Here is an 18,514-nt window from a genome sequence, read left to right as displayed (position 1 = left end):
ATGAACGTGGTACCTTCAGGCGTTTGGAAATTGCTCCCAAGGATGAACCAGACTTGTCAAGGTCTACATTTTTTTTCTGAGGTCTTGGCTGATTTCTTTTGATTTTCCCATGATGTCAAGCAAAGAGGCACTGAGTTTGAAGGCCTGCTCTTTTCCAGCATTCCATCCAGCCCATTTGGTGTATTATCATAGTGGTCTCTGACTTGTGGTCAGACTCGCTCAGGTGGAACAAATGTAAACTTCCGCCTTTTTTCAACGTTGATTTGAATGTCATTGAGAAAACAGAGGAGTGTCAAAGATTTTTCAAAAGTATCTGTAATCTGATTACAATATTTTTGCTGGTAATTTAACGGATTACAGTTACCGTTTTTGGTAACCCCATTTTACGTTACTCCCCAACCCTGTAGGCACACCAGGCTTGAGTGTGTCAAGAACTGTAACGCTGCTGGGTTTTTCACGCTCAACAGTTTCCTGTGTGTATCAAGAATGGTCCACCACCCAAACGACATCCAGCCAACTTGACACGACTGTGGAAAGCATCGGAGTCAACATGGGCCAGCATCCCTGTGGAACACTTTCGACACCTTGTAGAGTCCATGCCACGATGAACTGAGGCTGTTCTGGGGGAAGGGGGGGGGGGGGGTGTTCCTAATGTTTTGTACACTCCGAGTGTATAGTTAGCCTTCTCTCTACAGTCGCATAGACCTTGTCATCACTTTATTTTTCAGAGCTGGAAAGACATGGAAAATGAGTCCACAGCCTTGGTTTTTGTTGTATTATAACATTCATCAATTTGAAATACCATTTAAAGGCAGAAGTGGTTGTCAAAGGAAATCTAGCCCTTGTACACTCACCACACTCGTTCTCTGTTAGAACCTAATTACATCATTACATGCCAACGTCATTTAGAAAAGTAATACGCTACATTGCCCTGGTTCGGGTTGAACCTATGAAGTTTTACTGTGCTGTAGACTAACAAAGGAAAGGATAGTCATTTCTGCTCCTACCACAGACTGTGTAAGATGTCATATTACTGAGCAATAAATCAGTTAAGAGACCAGGGTGATATAGGGCCTGTATTATAGGCCTATTGTTCGACCATGCTTCCTAGTGGCGCTGAACCTCAATGCAGCATTGCCATGTTGAACTGTCTAACATGTTGTTTTGTCTTTCAGGGCTTTCAGAAATACGTGGAAGACTTTGATCCCCACTCCATGGTACTGTATGTCTGTCTATAGCTGCAAGACCTTTAGACGTACAGGATCATGTCATGGGTACAGGCGTGTGACATGTGCCAACGAAGATCTGTTAACCGTGACTATTAAGCCGTTTGTAAATGTCATCTCCATTGTGAGCCATCCCATAGTTGACCTTCTCGGTTCCGTGTGGCCATTGAGTCACTGTAACAGTCATTCTGTGTTATAGCCTTCCTGGAAACCTCAGTGGGACACCTCTAGTGTTCTCATCTTTCTTGGAAATAGTCAATGCGCCTCAGGGAAATGGTTTTCTATGCCTAAAGCCATACATTGCCTTCGGAAAGTATTCAGACCCCCTTGACTTTTTCTACATTTTGTTACGTTACAGCCATATTTAAATTGATGAAATAGTTATTTTTCTCTCTCCCTCAATCCACACACAATATCCTATAATGATGAAGCAAAAACAGGGTTAGAAATTTTTGCAAATGTCTTACAAAAAGGACTGAAATAACACATTTACATAAGTATTCAGGCCATTTACTCAGTACTTTGTTGAAGCCCCTTTGGCAGCGATTACAGCATTGAGTCTTCTTGGGTATGAAGCTACAAGCTTGGCACACCTGTATTTGGGGAGTTTCTCCCATTCTTCTCTGCAGATCAAGCTCTATCAGGTTGGATGGGGAGCATTGCTGCACAGCTATTTTCAGGTCTCTCCAGAGATGTCAAATCAAATCAAATCAAATGTTCAAATCAGATGTTCAACCGGGTTCAAGTCCGTGCTCTGGCTGGGCTCTGGCTGGGCCACTAAAGGACATTCAGAGACTTGTCTTGAGGCCACTCTTGCGTTGTCTTTGCTGTGTGCTTAGGGTAGTTGTCCTGTTGGAAGGTGAACCTTCGCCCCAGTCTGAGGTCCTGAGCGCTCTGGAGCAGGTTTTCATCAAGGATCTCTCTATACTTTGCTCTGTTCATTTTTGCCTCGATCCTGACTAGTCTCCCAGTCACTCCCCCTGAAAAACTTCCCCACAGCATGATGTTGCCACCATCATGCTTCACCGTAGAGATGGTGCCAGGTTTCCTCCAGACGTGATGCCTGGCATTCAGGCAAAATAGTTCAATTTTGGTTTCATCAGACCAGAGAACGGCAAACTCTAATTGGGCTGTCATGTGCCTTTTACTGAGGAGTGTTCCAAACTTCTTCCATTTAAGAATGATGGAGGCCACTGTGTTCTTGGGGACCTTGAATGCTGCAGAAATGTTTGGATACCCTTCCCCAGATCTGTGCCTCGACACAAGCCTGTCTCGGAGCTCTACGGACAATTCCTTTGACCTCATGGCTTGGTTTTTGCTCTGACATGCACTGTCAACTGTGGGATCTGATATAGACAGGTGTGTGCCTTTCAAAATCATGTCCAATAAATTGAATTTACCACAGGTGGACTCCCAAGTTGTAGAAACATCTCAAGGATGATCAATGGAAACAGGATGCACCTGAGCTCAATTTCAAGTCTCATAGCAAAGGGTCTGAATACTTATGTAAAAAAATTCAGTAAAAAAATTATATTTCTGTTTTTTTTTGGCTTTGTCATTATGTGTTATTGTGTGTAGATTGATGAGGATTTATATTTATTTAATCCATTTTAGAATAAGGCTCTAACGTAACAAAATGTGGAGAAAGTCAAGGGGTCTGTATACTTTCCAAAGGCACTGTATATAATAGAGATATAATGTATAGATCCATACATATCTATTCACTGTGATCCAGTGTTGTAATGTTATGTGTTTTGTTTTGACTCCGTCCATCTCTGCTGGTTGTGTTAACAGTTCTCCTCGGAACAGATAGCTGGGCGAGACGTGAGACTACTGAGAATCAAAAAGGTAACCAGAATTACCATCAGGATGAACTGTCCAGTTTTGACTTTTCAGGATGTTACATTTTTATTAAGGAAAGATCCAAACAAACTTACCTTTGGGGACAATGAAGTTAATTGGCAAACGAAAAGTTAATTCCTGCACTGCAGAATCATCTCTATTTCCTCAGACAGACAGACATACAGTAGGATGATGATGATGATGATGATGATGATGATACATCTAAGGCTTTAAAGCTGCAATATGTAACTCTTTTGGTGACCAGACCAAATTCACATGGCAATGTGAGTTATATATCTGTCATACTCATTGAAAGCAAGTCTAAGAAGCGGTACATCTGTTCTATGTGTGCTATTTCTATACTTCTCGTTCATAAGTTGCGTTTTCCATCTTTTACTAGATTTTTTTGTACACCAGCTTCAAACAACTGAAAATACTATATTTCACAGTAGTTTAGATGGTACAATGATTCTCTACACTATACTTGCTTGTTTTGTCACATAAACTGAAATTAGGTGAACTATTAGAATTTTAGCAACCAGGAAATGGCGGAGCGATTTCTTTACCGTGCATTTTTAAATCATATTTAATGAATGCATAACATGTATTTCCAGCTTCAAACAACTGAAAATACTATATTTCACAGTAGTTTAGATGGTACAATGATTCTCTACACTATACTTGCTTGTTTTGTCACATGCGATTTTCTTTACCGTGCATTTTTAAATCATATGTAATGAATGGATAACATGTATTTCCATGTATCTCTCTTACCTCAGGTTGGACCACTTGATCTGGCTGTGGAGGGGGGAGTAGACTCCCCTCTGGGAAAGCTAGTGGTATCTGCCATTTATGATGGAGGTTCGGCAGACAAACATGGTGAGTTCATACGTGTCAACACTTGGATTGATTTAATTTAAAGGTTACAAACATCAATATCTTCTCTCAACCATCTGTTGTCACCAATAGAAATTGAATGGCATGTTTTTGTTTCATATTTGACATACAAACAGAATGTCAAAAGGTTTATTCCATCTCTCAGAATGATATTCAATGGTCTGATTCTGCTCTTATTAGTCTATGGCTGTGTTTACACAGTTCAAAGTTCTGTTATTTTGTCCAATTATGGGCAAAACAGTTGATTTGATTGGTCAAAAGACCAATTAGTGGAAAAATAATCCGAATTGTGTGGCCTGTGTACATGCAGCCTTTATGTCCCCGTGGAGCGATATAAGTAGAAATGAATCCCAGGCTATTGAGTGGGATCTGTTTACTAAACGCAAGTTGGTATAGGCAGCACTATTCACCCAGAGGTTGCTGTATGTAAAAACAAAAGTAATTTGTGTGTGTGAATCCCCAGGTGGGATAGTGCCAGGAGATGAGGTGATGGCTGTGAATGGGAAGATCCTGACGGACTCCTCACTGACAGAAGGACAAAACTCTCTGACCCGTGCCTGGAACAGTGGAGGGGTAGGATTTTCACTGTCTCTTTTACACTCTAGCAACAACAATGTCTATGATCAGAAATACTGGGGGGTTATTTCTCACAGCATAAATCAACGAGTTAGGCAGCTAACTTTCATTTACTATTCTCAATAAACAGGCGAGGGAGCATATCCGAGGCTATCAGTTTGCTCCTGTATTGTGGAATACTACCCTGGTTGTTTTGTGCTGACGGTAATTTGTCTTACATGAGTCTTATTGATAAGACCAGCCCCGGTCAAAATGTCGACAATCGGGACAGTTGGTTTTATAGTGAGGGGGAGGTAGATTTATTTGGATCAATAGTTCCTCTGTGATATTTTTTTAACCCTGTAAATCCTATGTGGAAGAGGGACAGTTCATCGTTATATGAGCCAAGCATCACTGATATTTTTATTTATCTGAATGTGTGCCTTTAGGATTGGATTGACCTGGTGATAGCAGTGTCACCTCCAAAAGAGTATGAAGATGAGGTGTAAGTACATTCTCTCCATCAACTCCACATGTGGTACAATCTCTGCAGTATGTGAATACACACCTCTCTGCAGTATGTGAATACACACCTCTCTGCAGTATGTGAATACACACCTCTCTGCAGTATGTGAATACACACCTCTCTGCAGTATGTGAATACACACCTCTCTGCAGTATGTGAATACACACCTCTCTGCAGTATGTGAATACACACCTCTCTGCAGTATGTGAATACACACCTCTCTGCAGTATGTGAATACACACCTCTCTGCAGTATGTGAATACACACCTCTCTGCAGTATGTGAATACACACCTCTCTGCAGTATGTGAATACACACCTCTCTGCAGTATGTGAATACACACCTCTCTGCAGTATGTGAATACACACCTCTCTGCAGTATGTGAATACACACAATGCGTAGCTTATAAATGCTCACAATGATTCAGTTGAAGGTAGATGCAGGGCGTAATGTTTCAATTGACTTGTTATTTACAGTGCATTCGGGAAGTATTCAAGACGCCTTGACTTTTTCATGTTAGTCTTATTTTTAAAATAATCACATTGTTTTTGTTCCCTCATCAATCTACCCTCAATACCTCATAATGACAAAGCAATGTTTTTAAGAAATGTTAGCAAATATATAAAGAAATAAAACAGAAACATCACATTTGCATAAGTATTCAGACCCTTTACTCAGTACTTTGTTGAAGCACCTTTGGCAGCGATTACAGCCTTGAGTCTTCTTGGGTATGACGCTACAAACTTGGCACACCTGTATTTGGGGAGTTCCTCCCATTCTTCTATGCAGATCCTCTCGAGCTCTGTCAGGTTAGGGGGGAGCGTCTCTCCGGAGATGTTCAATCAGGTTCAAGTCCGGGCTCTGGCTGGGCCACTCAAGGGCATTCAGAGACTTGTCCCGAAGCCACTCCTGCGTTGTATTGGCTGTGTGCTTAAGGTCATTGTCCTGTTGGAAGGTGAACCTTCGCCCCAGTCTGAGGTCCTTAGCACTCTGGAGCAAGGATCTATCTGTACTTTACTCTGTTCATCTTTCCCTCGATCCTGACTAATCTCCTAGTCCTTACTACTGAAAAACATCCACACCGCATGATGCTGCCACCACCATGCTTCACCGTAGGGATGGTGCCAGGTTTCCTCCAGACGTGACGCTTTGGCATCCAGGCCAAAGAGTTCAATCTTGGTTTCATCAGACCAGAGAATCTACCATAAAGGCCTGGTTGGTGGAGTGCTGCAAAGATGGTTGTCCGTCTGGAAGGTTCTCCCATCTCCACAGAGGAACTCTGGAGCTCTGTCAGAGTGACCATCGGGTTCTTGGTCACCTCCCTGACCAAGGCCCTTCTCCCCCGATTTCTCAGTTTGGCCTGGTGGACAGCTGTAGGAAGACTCTTGGTGGTTCCAAACGTATTCCATTTAAGATTGATGGAGGCCACTGTGTTCTTGGGGACCTTCAATACTGCATAATTGTTTTGGTACCAGATCAGTGCCGCGACAGGTGTGTGCCTTTCCAAATCATGTCCAATCAATTGAATTTACCACAGGTGGACTCCAATCAAGTTGTAGAAGCATCTCAAGGATGATCAACTGAAACAGGATGCACCTCAGCTCCATTTCGAGTCTCATAGCAAAGGGTCTGAATACTATGTAAATAAGGTATTTCTGTTTTGTATTCTTCATAAATTTGCAAAAAGAAATTAAAAACCTGTTTTTTGCTTTGTTATTATGGGGGTTTGTGTGTAGATTGATGAGGACAGTTGTTTATTTGATCCCATTTTAGAGGCTGTAACGTAACGATGTGGAAAAGAGGACAGGTGGTCTGAATACTGTCCGAATCCACTGTATGTGTTGACTGTGATGTGACTATAGCTAAATGGCCTCTCATGTAGTCAAAGTGGTGTGTGTTGTGTATGCCTGTTAGACTGTCTATGTGTCGATGTTCATGTCTGTGTGTCTGTCGGTGTGTGTGTTCAGCCCGAAGTCAACATCAGTCAGTCCTACTGTGAACAGAAAGGTGTTTGAAGGCAGTGCATCAGTGTACAGACAAGGCTACCGGCTCCAGTTTTAGCCCTAACCTCTCACCCTGCACACCCCCACCTGTGGGTAAAAACCCTACCCCCACGCACCCCTACCTTGTGCCCCTGCCAGAGGGGATGTTTGGCATGACTGTTTGGCCCCAGGGGGAGGTGGACTGTGTGTGCTTGTGCAGTATGCATCTAATTCATGTGACAGTCTCTCTGTCAATCAGAAACGACGACACACCACCATCAATAGTAAACAGTATAAAACAGTTTTATGCCTCTCATTTTAGACACTTGCTGTCACAATGAATGGCAGTGTCTGTCTTCTAGAACAATAGACACACCGCACATACAGTGCATTTCTAAGGCTCTGGCCTGTCCTAAGAGGTCACATCCATAATCAGCATGACCGAGGTAGTGACATAGCCTTCTGCCAGCCTTCAGCAGTTGTTCTGATTGATGTTAGTCAAAGGGACTGTAACATGTTTGGACCTATACTGGGAGATTACTATAGCAGCGGTCCCCAAACTGTTTTGGTGCTGTGGCCCACCACAAGCTTTGGTATTTTACCTATGTACCCACCACGTTATGACCTACCTAGTTGAAACAAATGTTTCACAATTCATGGCCCAAATACACTGAACAAGCATATAAACGCAACCTTCAACAATCTCAAAGATTTGACTGAGTTCAAGTTCATATAAGGAAATGTGTCAACTATAAGTCAACTAAAATAAATATATTAGGCCCTAATCTATGGATTTCACATGACTGGGAATACAGATATGCATTGTTGGTCACAGATAGCTTTAAAAAAAGGTAGGGGTGTGGATCAGAAAAACAGTCCGTATGTGGTGTGACCACCATTTGTCTCATGCAGCGCAACACATCTCCTTTGTATAGAGTTGATCAGGCTGTTGATTGTGGCCTGTGGAATGTTGTCCCACTCCTATTCAATGGCTGTGGGAAGTTGCTGGATATTGGCGTGAACTGGAACACGCTGTCGTACATATTGACCCAGAGCATCCCAAACATGCTCAATGGGTGACATGTCTGGTTGGTCTGCAGGCCATTGAAGAGCTGGGACATTTTTAGTTTCCAGGAAATGTGTACAGATCCTTGCAACATGGGGGCCGTGCATTATCATGCTGACACAATATGAGGTGATGGCAGTGGGTGAATGGCACGACAATGTGCCTCAGGATCTTGTCACGGTATCTCTGTGCATTAAAATTGTCATCGATATAATGCAATTGTGTATGTAGCTTATACCTGCCCATACCATAACCCAACCGCCACCATGGGGCACTCTGTTCACAAAGTTGACATCAGCAAACTGCCCGCCCACATGTCTGCCATCTGCCCGATACAGTTGAAACCGGGATTCATCCGTGAAGAGGACACTTCTCCAACGTTTCAGTGGCCATCGAAGGTGAGCATTTGCCCACTGAAGTCGATAACAAGGCCAAACTGCAATCAGGTCAAGACCCTGGTGAGGACGACGAGCACTCAGATTAAATTCCCTGAGACGGTTTCTGACAGTTTGTGCATAAATTATTTGGTTGTGCAAACCCACAGTTTCATCAGCAGTCCGGGTGGCAGGTCTCAGACGATCCCGCAGGTGAAGAAGCCTGACGTGGAGGTCCTGGGCTGGTGTGGTTACACGTGGTCTGTGGTTGTGAGGCCAGTTGGACATACTGCCAAATTCTCTGAAACGACGTTGGAGGCAGTTTATGGTAGAGAAATTAACATAGAATTATCTGGCAACAGCTCTGGTGGACATTCCTGCAGTCAGCATGCCAATTGCATGCCCCATTAGAACTTGAGACATCTGTGGCATTGTGTTGTGTGACAAAACTGCACATTTTAGAGTGGCCTTTTTATTGTCCCCAGCACAAGGTGCACCTTTGAAATGATCATGCTGTTTAATCACCATCTTGATATAGCACACCTGTCCTGTGGATGGATTAGCTTGGCAAAGGATAAATGCTCACTAACAGGAATTTAAACTAATTTGTGCATAAAATCTCAGAGAAATACGTTTTTTGTGCATACAGCTCATGAAACATGGGACCAAAACTTTACATGTTGCGTTTATATTGTTGTTCAGTATAGAATCCAATGGGACCATCCAGTGGGTTCAATCAGTCAATTTGGGGTTACACAGCCATAGGGTCTCTCCACACATCTGCATGTGTGTTATTTCTAACTTGCTTGTTTAGTTTAGTTTATTAGGATCCCCACTAGCTAGTGCACATGCAGCAGCTACTCTTCCTGGGATCCACATAAAACACATGACAGAGTACAGAACAGTTACAGACAAGAACAACAATAGATATTATTACGTTCATATTAAAATGAAAAGTAATATATTGTCAAGGCACCAAGCAACAAAAACATGTATATTTACTCACTACCGAGCTAGCAATGAGGAATCGGCCCAGGAGCGGCCCTCTTCCGGGTGGCCGGAACTGTTTGAATCGACACCCGAGGACTCGGCCCGGAATCAAAATGACTGACTGCCCAGATTCGGCCCAAGGACATCGGGCTGTTTCTGTCTACTGGAATTCAGCCGACTTTGCATCTTACCAGAATCCCCCCAGAAGCAGCCCGATGCAATTTAAATAAATGTATACAAAATTACTCGATTTAGAAATGTTTAATATTACTATTATACATTTTATACGTACAAATTATACCCATCCACAAAAAAAATTGTGTCGGAGGAAACCCTATATACACCTGGTGACCGTGTCAGCGTGCATGCGCCTGGCCCGGCACAGGAGTCACTACAGCGCGATGGGACAAGGACAGCCTTGTCCCATTCTTGTCCCAACCTTCCCCGGGCTGTGCTGGGCCAATTGTACGTCGCCTCATGGGTCTCCCAGTCATGACTGGCACGGGTCTCGAACCAGCATCTGTAGCAACGCAGTTTTGTACTTTGATGCCGTGCCTTAGACCGCTGCGCCACTCAGGAGGCTCCATCCACAACGTTTTTAATGCTTATCAATTACCTCGCACAAAGTATCAAAATACAGAAATACTACACAAGACTCTTAAAGAATTTCATTGAAATGTTAATTGTATTTTTTGATCACAGAAACAATTAGAAAATATGGAAAAATAAATCATGAAATATTAATTACATAAAGCAGCCTGTGTAATCATCTGCCAGAGAGTAGTCCCAATCGTCCCGAGCCCCAAGTAATACATTTGGGCCAGATAACTCACACCGGAATCGGCCCGAGCACAATGCCCGCATCCTAGCCATAAGTCATGCTGCCGAAGTGCCCCGACTCTCAGCCAGAATTGGCCCAGATCCACTGTGCTAGCTGGGTGACTCATATATTCATATTCTTAAATACCGTATAGTTAAATTAGATCTTTAGAAAGAGGAAAGGTGCTGTGAAACATTGTATTGCCTGAATAAGCTCTGGTGGCAGAGCATTCCATGATGACATTGCTCGATACATAACTGATTGACACATTAAATCAGTTTAGGGTTGAGGTACTGTGAAGAAACCCATAGTGGCGTCTCTATGACCTAAGATACATTCTAAGGCTCCTCAACTGATGATATCCAGGTCATTCGCCCTGTTTCTTTCTTTCTGTAGGACGTTCTTCTGAGAGTCACCTGACCACCTGCCTGCCAAACAAGCCATACCCACCAACCAGGAACCATCGTTCTCATTTCCTCTGACATTTGACCTATTTTATCATCACAATCAAATCCCTGCATCAAACTGTTTTTATTTTTATTTTTTTTATTTCACCTTTATTTAACCAGGTAGGCTAGTTGAGAACACCTTTATTTAACCAGGTAGGCTAGTTGAGAACACCTTTATTTAACCAGGTAGGCTAGTTGAGAACACCTTTATTTAACCAGGTAGGCTAGTTGAGAACAAGTTCTCATTTGCAACTGCGACCTGGCCAAGATAAAGCATAGCAGTGTGAGCATACAACAAAGAGTTACACATGTTGCAATGCAATGCTGATCACTATTGACAGCTAGTCTGTTTGAACCAGAACCACGCCGTGATGTGCTACATGTGAACTGTCTAGAATGTGAAAGAGACTGATTCATCCTCTGTTGAGTTCCATTTAGATCCCAGTACAGAAACTTTCTGAAGAAGCTAGAGGGTTATGACATCACTACGTAATACTCTGAGCCGATATTCACGACATAAGAAGGAATTCACCTCGGGCCACACACACAAAAACAAAACATTTTTTCCAATTGAACCTCATTATAAAAGAGACAACTTCATCGTCAATTTTTGTTGTTGTTATACATACATTAAAAAAATGCCGAAAAGCTGCTGTGTTGCTCAATGTACCAGGTCAAAAATCCAGACCTATGGTTTGTAATACTTCCACGTAAGGAAATAGTGCCTGCGAGAAGAGCCCTCTGGATTTCGGTGTAGGAGAGTGGGAAATGTAGGGACCCGGTGTCCAAGTAGGCTACACGTAGCTATGTGTGTAGAGAACATTTCCTCACAGGTAAGACATTGTTTAGTATCGTCCGTTTGTAACTCCACTACTTGTCGCTGTATAGTCCATTTGTTTGTGTTGTTGGTCTTGGCCACAAGTTGTTTTACCCCAAGGTGTGCGGGGCCGCAACGTTCTATCTAATACCCACCAGGACTATCCCCCTCAGAGACATATATTTTGTAGCCTGGGTACCCGTCTTTTTAGCCAATGTTCCACTCCTTGTAGCCTACTCCGTACTATTTGTGAAGTAAATTGAGTATATAGTATGCCAATTGCTCATAGTATGGATATAGTTAGTATGCCAAAATGACATTCAAGTGAAAGGGTACCGTTCGTTTACAGTATACTAAAATGAACTAATCGTATATAGTATGTAGTATACAGTATGTTAGTATGGGTATCCAAACACAGCTGGTACTGTAGTGAATCGTATTTAGTATGTAGATTACAGTATGTTAGTATGGGTATCCAAACACAGCTGGTACTGTAGTGAATCGTATATAGTATGTAGTATACAGTATGTTAGTATGGGTATCCAAACACAGCTGGTACTGTAGTGAATCGTATATAGTATGTAGTATACAGTATGTTAGTATGGGTATCCAAACACAGCTGGTACTGTAGTGAATCGTATATAGTATGTAGTATACAGTATGTTAGTATGGGTATCCAAACACAGCTGGTACTGTAGTGAATCGTATTTAGTATGTAGTATACAGTATGTTAGTATGGGTATCCAAGCACAGCTGGTACTGTAGTGAAATGTTAGCTATAGCTGAAAAGACTGGTACCCGGACTATATATTTAGAGAGTTGAGACAACTTTTGCAATTTCAAATATGGTTTTAATTCTAGACATTCAGTTCCATAGCATTATTTAAACATTCCTCTTGTAATGTTAAAGTAACGGTCCAGTGTTTCCAGATTTCTATGAAATATGACCTAGAATTACTTACAATATGAGTGAAATAGTTTTCCTTCCAAAAAGTGGTAATGTTAAAAAACAGCTTTTCTGTGTTGGAATAGTGTGGGCGTACCCCAACAGGTACCCCAACCTGTCATTAAAAATATTAACGTGAGTAGAGGGCTGATTGGCCAGCTCATTCTCCTCAGGAGGATGACCTCATACTTTATGAGGAAGTAGCAAGCATTTTAGAAACTGTCTGTTTGAGATACAAGTTTGTGTTTTTTCTCCAATTTATGCTTTGGCCACGTACAAGTACAGGATGAGTCAACAACATTATTTGGGTATGAGCAAACAGAATATGAACTTTAAAAAGTGAGATGTTCACTGGACAGTTACTTTAATGGGTCGCTAACATGGTTGCCATATCATTTTGATTTGTCATGTAAATGCATCCTAATGCAGAAATCTCAATGTCCCAACTAATTACATAGCGATGTTCCCCATTCGTCTCATTCTAGTACACTACAGCATAGGAACACAGTTGTGAAAAACTGAACTCTGATGCTGAGGCGCATCGGTGTCAACATGTTTTGATCCTCTTGAGTTTAGTTAAATGCTAAGTGCATCTTAATGAGCTTCTAGTATGCCATAAGCCCCCTCGTTATAGGTGAAATTACACTCCTAAATCTCCAATGAAAGGTGTTAGAGCTTATCTGTATTCAGTTAGAGTATGTAATCAGCAGCAGGAGCAGCCATGCAGGCAGGCACACTGTGATGTAATCAATGTCCCTATTTGAAATCAATGCTCTCAGAATCAATAAAGGTATGTGCTTAAAACTATCGGTAGAATTGGTAGAATTGAAAAAATGCGATGGGAACACATTGAACATTATATTTGTATTCGGTACATGAAAACTTTAATAGAAAAAATACATTTGTACGTTCCAAATCATCACACACTGATTTCAACCGCAAAAAAGTTTGGTGGGGAAATTAACATATGTTCTTTATGCAGATTTTAGAATATTTGCATGAAAACCTGTCGCCAAACCTAGCTTACTGTCGCAAACAAAACCTTCACGACGTGTAATGGAAAGGACAGATATAGGAGACATTTTCTAAAAATCGAGAAAATTGTAACCCTTTGACAAGGGAGGAACTTTCTTCTGTTTAACTTTCTTTATTGGAACAAATTATGATGGAAACTGTGTTTTCCCAATAAATGATGATTACCGAATAATTTCGAAGGTACGTGGGGCACGTAATGTCATTGCGTAACTATGAAGCTCCACTCCACATTTAATTCTAAATGTCTACTGCTTAACTGTAAAAAATAAAAATAAACTTTCTTTGCAGGGCAAGGACTGTCCTGACTTTCAAGAATACCTCAATTGCTTGGCCTTGCTTTTCACCATCCAATAATTTCAGATCTACAGGAGAACAAGTTTCACCATGGCACGGACAGTGGTGATATGTCGGCACATGAGAATTATTCAAATATGGCAAATATTGGTCAATTATTGCATTCTAACCCTGCTGGCTTTCGTGGACTACCTGAGACATGAAACAAATTGGCATACATGCTGTCACCAATTTATTCATGTGCAATTTGCCTAATGGGTAATGGTAATACTTCATTTTTATTCGACACTGTAGGTTGTGTAATTATTTTATATATTTTTTTTAATTGGTGTGACGATTACTTTCAGGCAATTGTCACATCTATTTTCTATGCAAACTTCCACAATGTCGACAAATATATCACTGGACAAGTTGATGGAAACATAGCTACTGTTGTGGATATTAAGATGAAAAGTCTTACTCAGCCATGTGAAATGATTAACGTCGTGTTCATCAGCTCGACACGAGCGTGGTGATACATATGCACCTACATGTAACTGATCGGCTAGCTTGCCACTCTAAGCTAGCTGGCTACCATCGTATGTTTACAGTCATGTCTAACTATAAAGATAATTATTATCTAGTCTATTTGTGTGTTAATCATTTCTGTTGACTGTAAATACTTTTTATGCATGTTTATGGTGTGTTAGCTCTACAAAGAGTCCCACAAAAACCCAGGACCAAGCCAACAGCTGAATCAGCACCAACTCAACCAACCAATGCACCAACACAGCTGAACCCCTCCATCCCGATCTCACTGCCTGTAATTGCTCCCATCACTCCTGCCATCCTCCACAAACCTGATGAGAAACCAAACACTATATTAATGATTGACTCCAATGGAAAGTTTATATTAGAGCAGTGAGAGACACCGTATTATACAATAAACTTTTCCTACTTAAAGTGGTGGCAAAGTAATGGTGCCCCACAACAGAGTGAGGTATGGAGCTCTTGACTGTGGCCCAGCTTGGCTCCCCCAGCCATATCCTCATTCACACAGGGACCAATGACCTGCGTGCCCAACAGGAGAGAGTGACCACGTCACTAAGGGGAGTGATGGAGAGGGCCTCCACCATCTTCCCCCTTGCAAAGATTGTAATGTATACCCTGCTCCAGAGGAGAGATGTTCACCCTGCCACCATCCATCGGGTAAATGCCAGCTTCTCAGGACTGTGTGTTATGGCTCAACGTACACCTGGCCTGCCATCCCACCCTCAGCCTGGACAGTCTGTACGACAATGTACACCTGTACAAAGATACAGTCCCCACCTTCGCCAGGACGTTAAAGAATGTTGGCCAGTCCACCTCACCCCACAGGAGCAGCAGACCAGCCACCAACTCTGTGAGACAAATCAGATGCTCCTATAGACTTGCATCCAGTGGTGCCTCAAAGAGACTGGAGAACAAGTAGAAACGCTACCCCTCATACCACCCTTCACCACTTCTCTCCCAGGAACTGCATGCAGATACACTGAGCAATGCCATACGCAGTCACAGAGGCCCAGCGCAGAGTTTGGAGCATCGCCAGCCTCTTCAATTCCCCCTACAACCTCCCTCCCATGCTGCCAGACCAGGGCCGGCCCATCACAGCACAGCTCTACTAGACCCGGCCCGCATCAACACAGCTCTACCAGAACCGGCCCATCACAGCACAACTCAACCAGACCTGGCCCATCACAGCATAGCTCAACAAGACCTGGCCCATCATAGCACAGCTCTACTAGAACCGGCCCGCATCAGCACAGCTCTACCAGACCCGGCCCATCACAGCATAGATCTACCAGACGGGCCCAACACAGCTGTACAATACCAGGCCCATCACAGCATAGATCTACCAGACGGGCCCAACACAGCTGTACAAGACCAGGCCCATCACAGCATAGATCTACCAGACGGGCCCAACACAGCTGTACAAGACCAGGCCCATCACAGCATAGATCTACCAGACGGGCCCAACACAGCTGTACAAGACCAGGCCCACATCAACTCAGCCCAGCTCTACACAGCACCGACCACTTCCCTAGGCCAAAACCCTCTTCAGGGTATTGCACCACAGGATGCAGTCCACACCATGTATCATTCACATCATCAGCCCTCATATGCTGAGAGTTTGGAGCTTTGCCAGCTTCCTCAATTTCCCCCACAACCTCCCTCCCAGGCTAGTTTTGGTTAACCTCCCTACTCCTACCCCCCATGGCAGTCCCAACCATGCAACAGGAGCCACACCCAGAATGGAGCATTGGCAGCCACTATAGTCCCCTGCAGCAGCTCCACTCCTTTGGCGGTAGCTTCGTCCGGGTGGATTGAGCTCTGCCAACACTGCTCTTCCAGTTCACGCCCGAGCCCCTGCATCCAGCAACTTGAGGGAGGTCTGCCAAATGCTCTCACGTGGTTGGCCAGGGATCTTTGGAAAGTCTCAGCTCACTCAACAAATAGCTGCAGATGACCTTATGCCTGTTAGCTTTTATAGGAGTGAGCTGAATCCCCCCCTCCGACTTGAAATCTCATAGGGGGCTTGGGCTAATGCACCTTAATGTGCGAAGTAGGATTTAGAAAACGGACACAACTGACATTTGGGTACAGGACTCATGTCCCGACATTCTGGTTCTCTCGGAAACATGGTTAAATGGTTCTATCTCTGATAAAAACACTGAAGTAAATGATTATAATGTATTTAGATGTGACCAATTACAGAAGGGGGAAGAATTGGCGATATATGTTCAATCTCATTAGTCCCAATAATAAAAATGTTTTGTTCCCAAGACGTTTGAGCTCCTAGTTGTAGATGTGTCCATAAACCAGAATACACACGTATTTGTTGCTGGGATTTACAGCTGCTATGGCGGTTGCTATATCTGAGTGTTTAACCTTTTTTATTTTCTCGGAGTTGGTCATTTTAGGGGATTTGAATCTGGATTGTCTATCCCCGGCCTCAGATCAATTTAAGAGCATATGCATTGATTTTAATCTGACTCAATTGGTCTTAAAATGGATACGGCTAAATGTGAACAACCTGGTTAACTCCTCATTGATTGATATAATTCTTACTTATAACCCCCATAAATATTTGTCTAGTGGATTACTTTCATGTGATCTCAGTGATCATTGTCCCATGGTATGTAATAGAGGTACGAGGTCATAGCACTATCGCTGTGGCATCCTTAGTTCCAAATTATGTGGTTAACTGTATGTATAAAAGGCAACATTGTGCTTCCCTCTTCATTGACCTGTTAAAGGCTTTCGATACTGTTGATCACTCACTGCTAATTCAGGGGCTTTCCTCAATTGGCCTAGACCAGGCTCCTTGTAACTGGTGTAAAAATGACTTGACGGATAGAACTCAATGTGTATCTACAATGGTTCCTCCTTTAAAAGTTGCCCCATACTGCGGCACAGCCTGCGTGTTGCTGTAGCATTCTGTGGTATGTCATTTTGTGGTACTTCATTCTTCTACTACTGCAAGTTATTGCTAGTTTGACCACCAGAGGGCATCTTTGAGAAGCATTTGATAGTATTCCGTATTGGCATTACCAGAAAATGTAAAACCCTTTTATGTAATAGCATAGTATATCGGATTGATTTGAAGAAATTTGGCTTAATTAATTTGATTAATATTATGTTTTTTCCATTCAGAGAAAAATTGTCAGTTTGTAAGTTCAGACCGTTTTGCTCTCGGAGCGCACACTGGACGTTCGGGCCGAAGGAGTAGGGTTGATTTCAGAGTTCTGGCCTTACAATGGCAGTCAAGCACCTAAGCTAATGTTGGCTAGCTTGCTAGCTACTTCCAGACACAAATGAGACCACTCTGACCATTTTACTCGCCCTAGCAGAGCTAGTAAGGCAGTTTTTGTGTTAATCAGAGCTTTGGTGACTATAAATGTGCTGCTGGATACAATTTAATTATGCTTTTTTTCTGACGTTTACTGACACTGGCCATATTCAATGGGTGTTGAGCGCTGGTAAAGTAATTATTCTGCGCTCTGGTACACTCAGATGAGAGTGCTCTGAAATCCGTGTAGATAGTAGGCTGGACACATGACATTTTTAACAACGTTGTTTTCTGATAAAAAAACTAGTTCATTGTATCCGCCTTGGAGCCCAGTTTCATAATATGACCATATTTGCCAGCTGCTTACTGTCGTTTTGAAGTAATCGCAAAAAGACAGGCCTTGTTTTAATGCATTTTTCACCCTGCCAGCTCCTTCCTATTAGATCTATTGAGCACCAACTCGCCTTCCGAACGTTCAATTCCCAGATTATTGTTCAACGTCACAATGCCTGCTTCGCTATTGTTGGCAATGAAACCTGCTCACATTGTTTTATAGTTAAAATGTAAACAACAAAGATAATATTGGAACTCTGCGGTCTTCCCATTGTTTCCTATGGGGGAAATATAGGCATGTCTGTCTATTTTGCCAAATGTTTTTCAAGTCGGGTGTAACCGGTGTGAAATGGCTAGCTAGTTAGCAGGGTGCGCGCTAATAGCGTTTCAATCGGTGACGTCACTCGCTCGGAGATCTTTTTTTATTTTCAATCAAAAATAATTGTTCTGAAAAGCAACTTTTTTCCAACACAAAGGAAGTCAAAGCAGACACCTAAGAAGATGGCCTCTCAGGTAAGCAGCACTGGGCTGTATTTACGTATCCTAAAAATGACA

The 18,514-nt window shown here is 42.6% G+C and overlaps 1 protein-coding gene across 3 annotated transcripts in view; it reads left to right on the top strand.

The window, feature by feature from the left end:
- LOC109867672 (harmonin) overlaps nt 1-15,283 on the top strand; it is a 46,825-nt gene extending 31,542 nt beyond the window's left edge. Inside the window, exons 15-21 of one of the 3 annotated variants that reach the window (XR_004204870.1) lie at nt 1,176-1,217; nt 3,021-3,074; nt 3,848-3,947; nt 4,429-4,538; nt 4,970-5,025; nt 10,674-13,704; nt 13,813-14,445. Coding sequence is in view for 2 of the 3 variants with exons in the window: in XM_031801928.1 (XP_031657788.1) it covers nt 1,176-1,217; nt 3,021-3,074; nt 3,848-3,947; nt 4,429-4,538; nt 4,970-5,025; nt 14,508-14,553 (408 nt within the window). In the remaining variant the exon portion in view is untranslated. Of the gene's footprint in view, nt 1-1,175; nt 1,218-3,020; nt 3,075-3,847; nt 3,948-4,428; nt 4,539-4,969; nt 5,026-10,673; nt 14,446-14,507 lie in introns of those variants that run through there. The other 2 variants (XM_031801928.1, XM_031801929.1) reach the window with 2 other exon arrangements.
- Nucleotides 15,284-18,514: the final 3,231 nt, after the last annotated feature.

This window comes from Oncorhynchus kisutch, linkage group LG22 (assembly GCF_002021735.2).
Source record: "Oncorhynchus kisutch isolate 150728-3 linkage group LG22, Okis_V2, whole genome shotgun sequence".
Classification (NCBI taxonomy): Eukaryota; Metazoa; Chordata; class Actinopteri; order Salmoniformes; family Salmonidae; genus Oncorhynchus; species Oncorhynchus kisutch.
The sequence above is the reverse complement of the archived record's forward strand: the minus strand, read 5'-3'. Positions and strand labels throughout refer to the sequence as shown.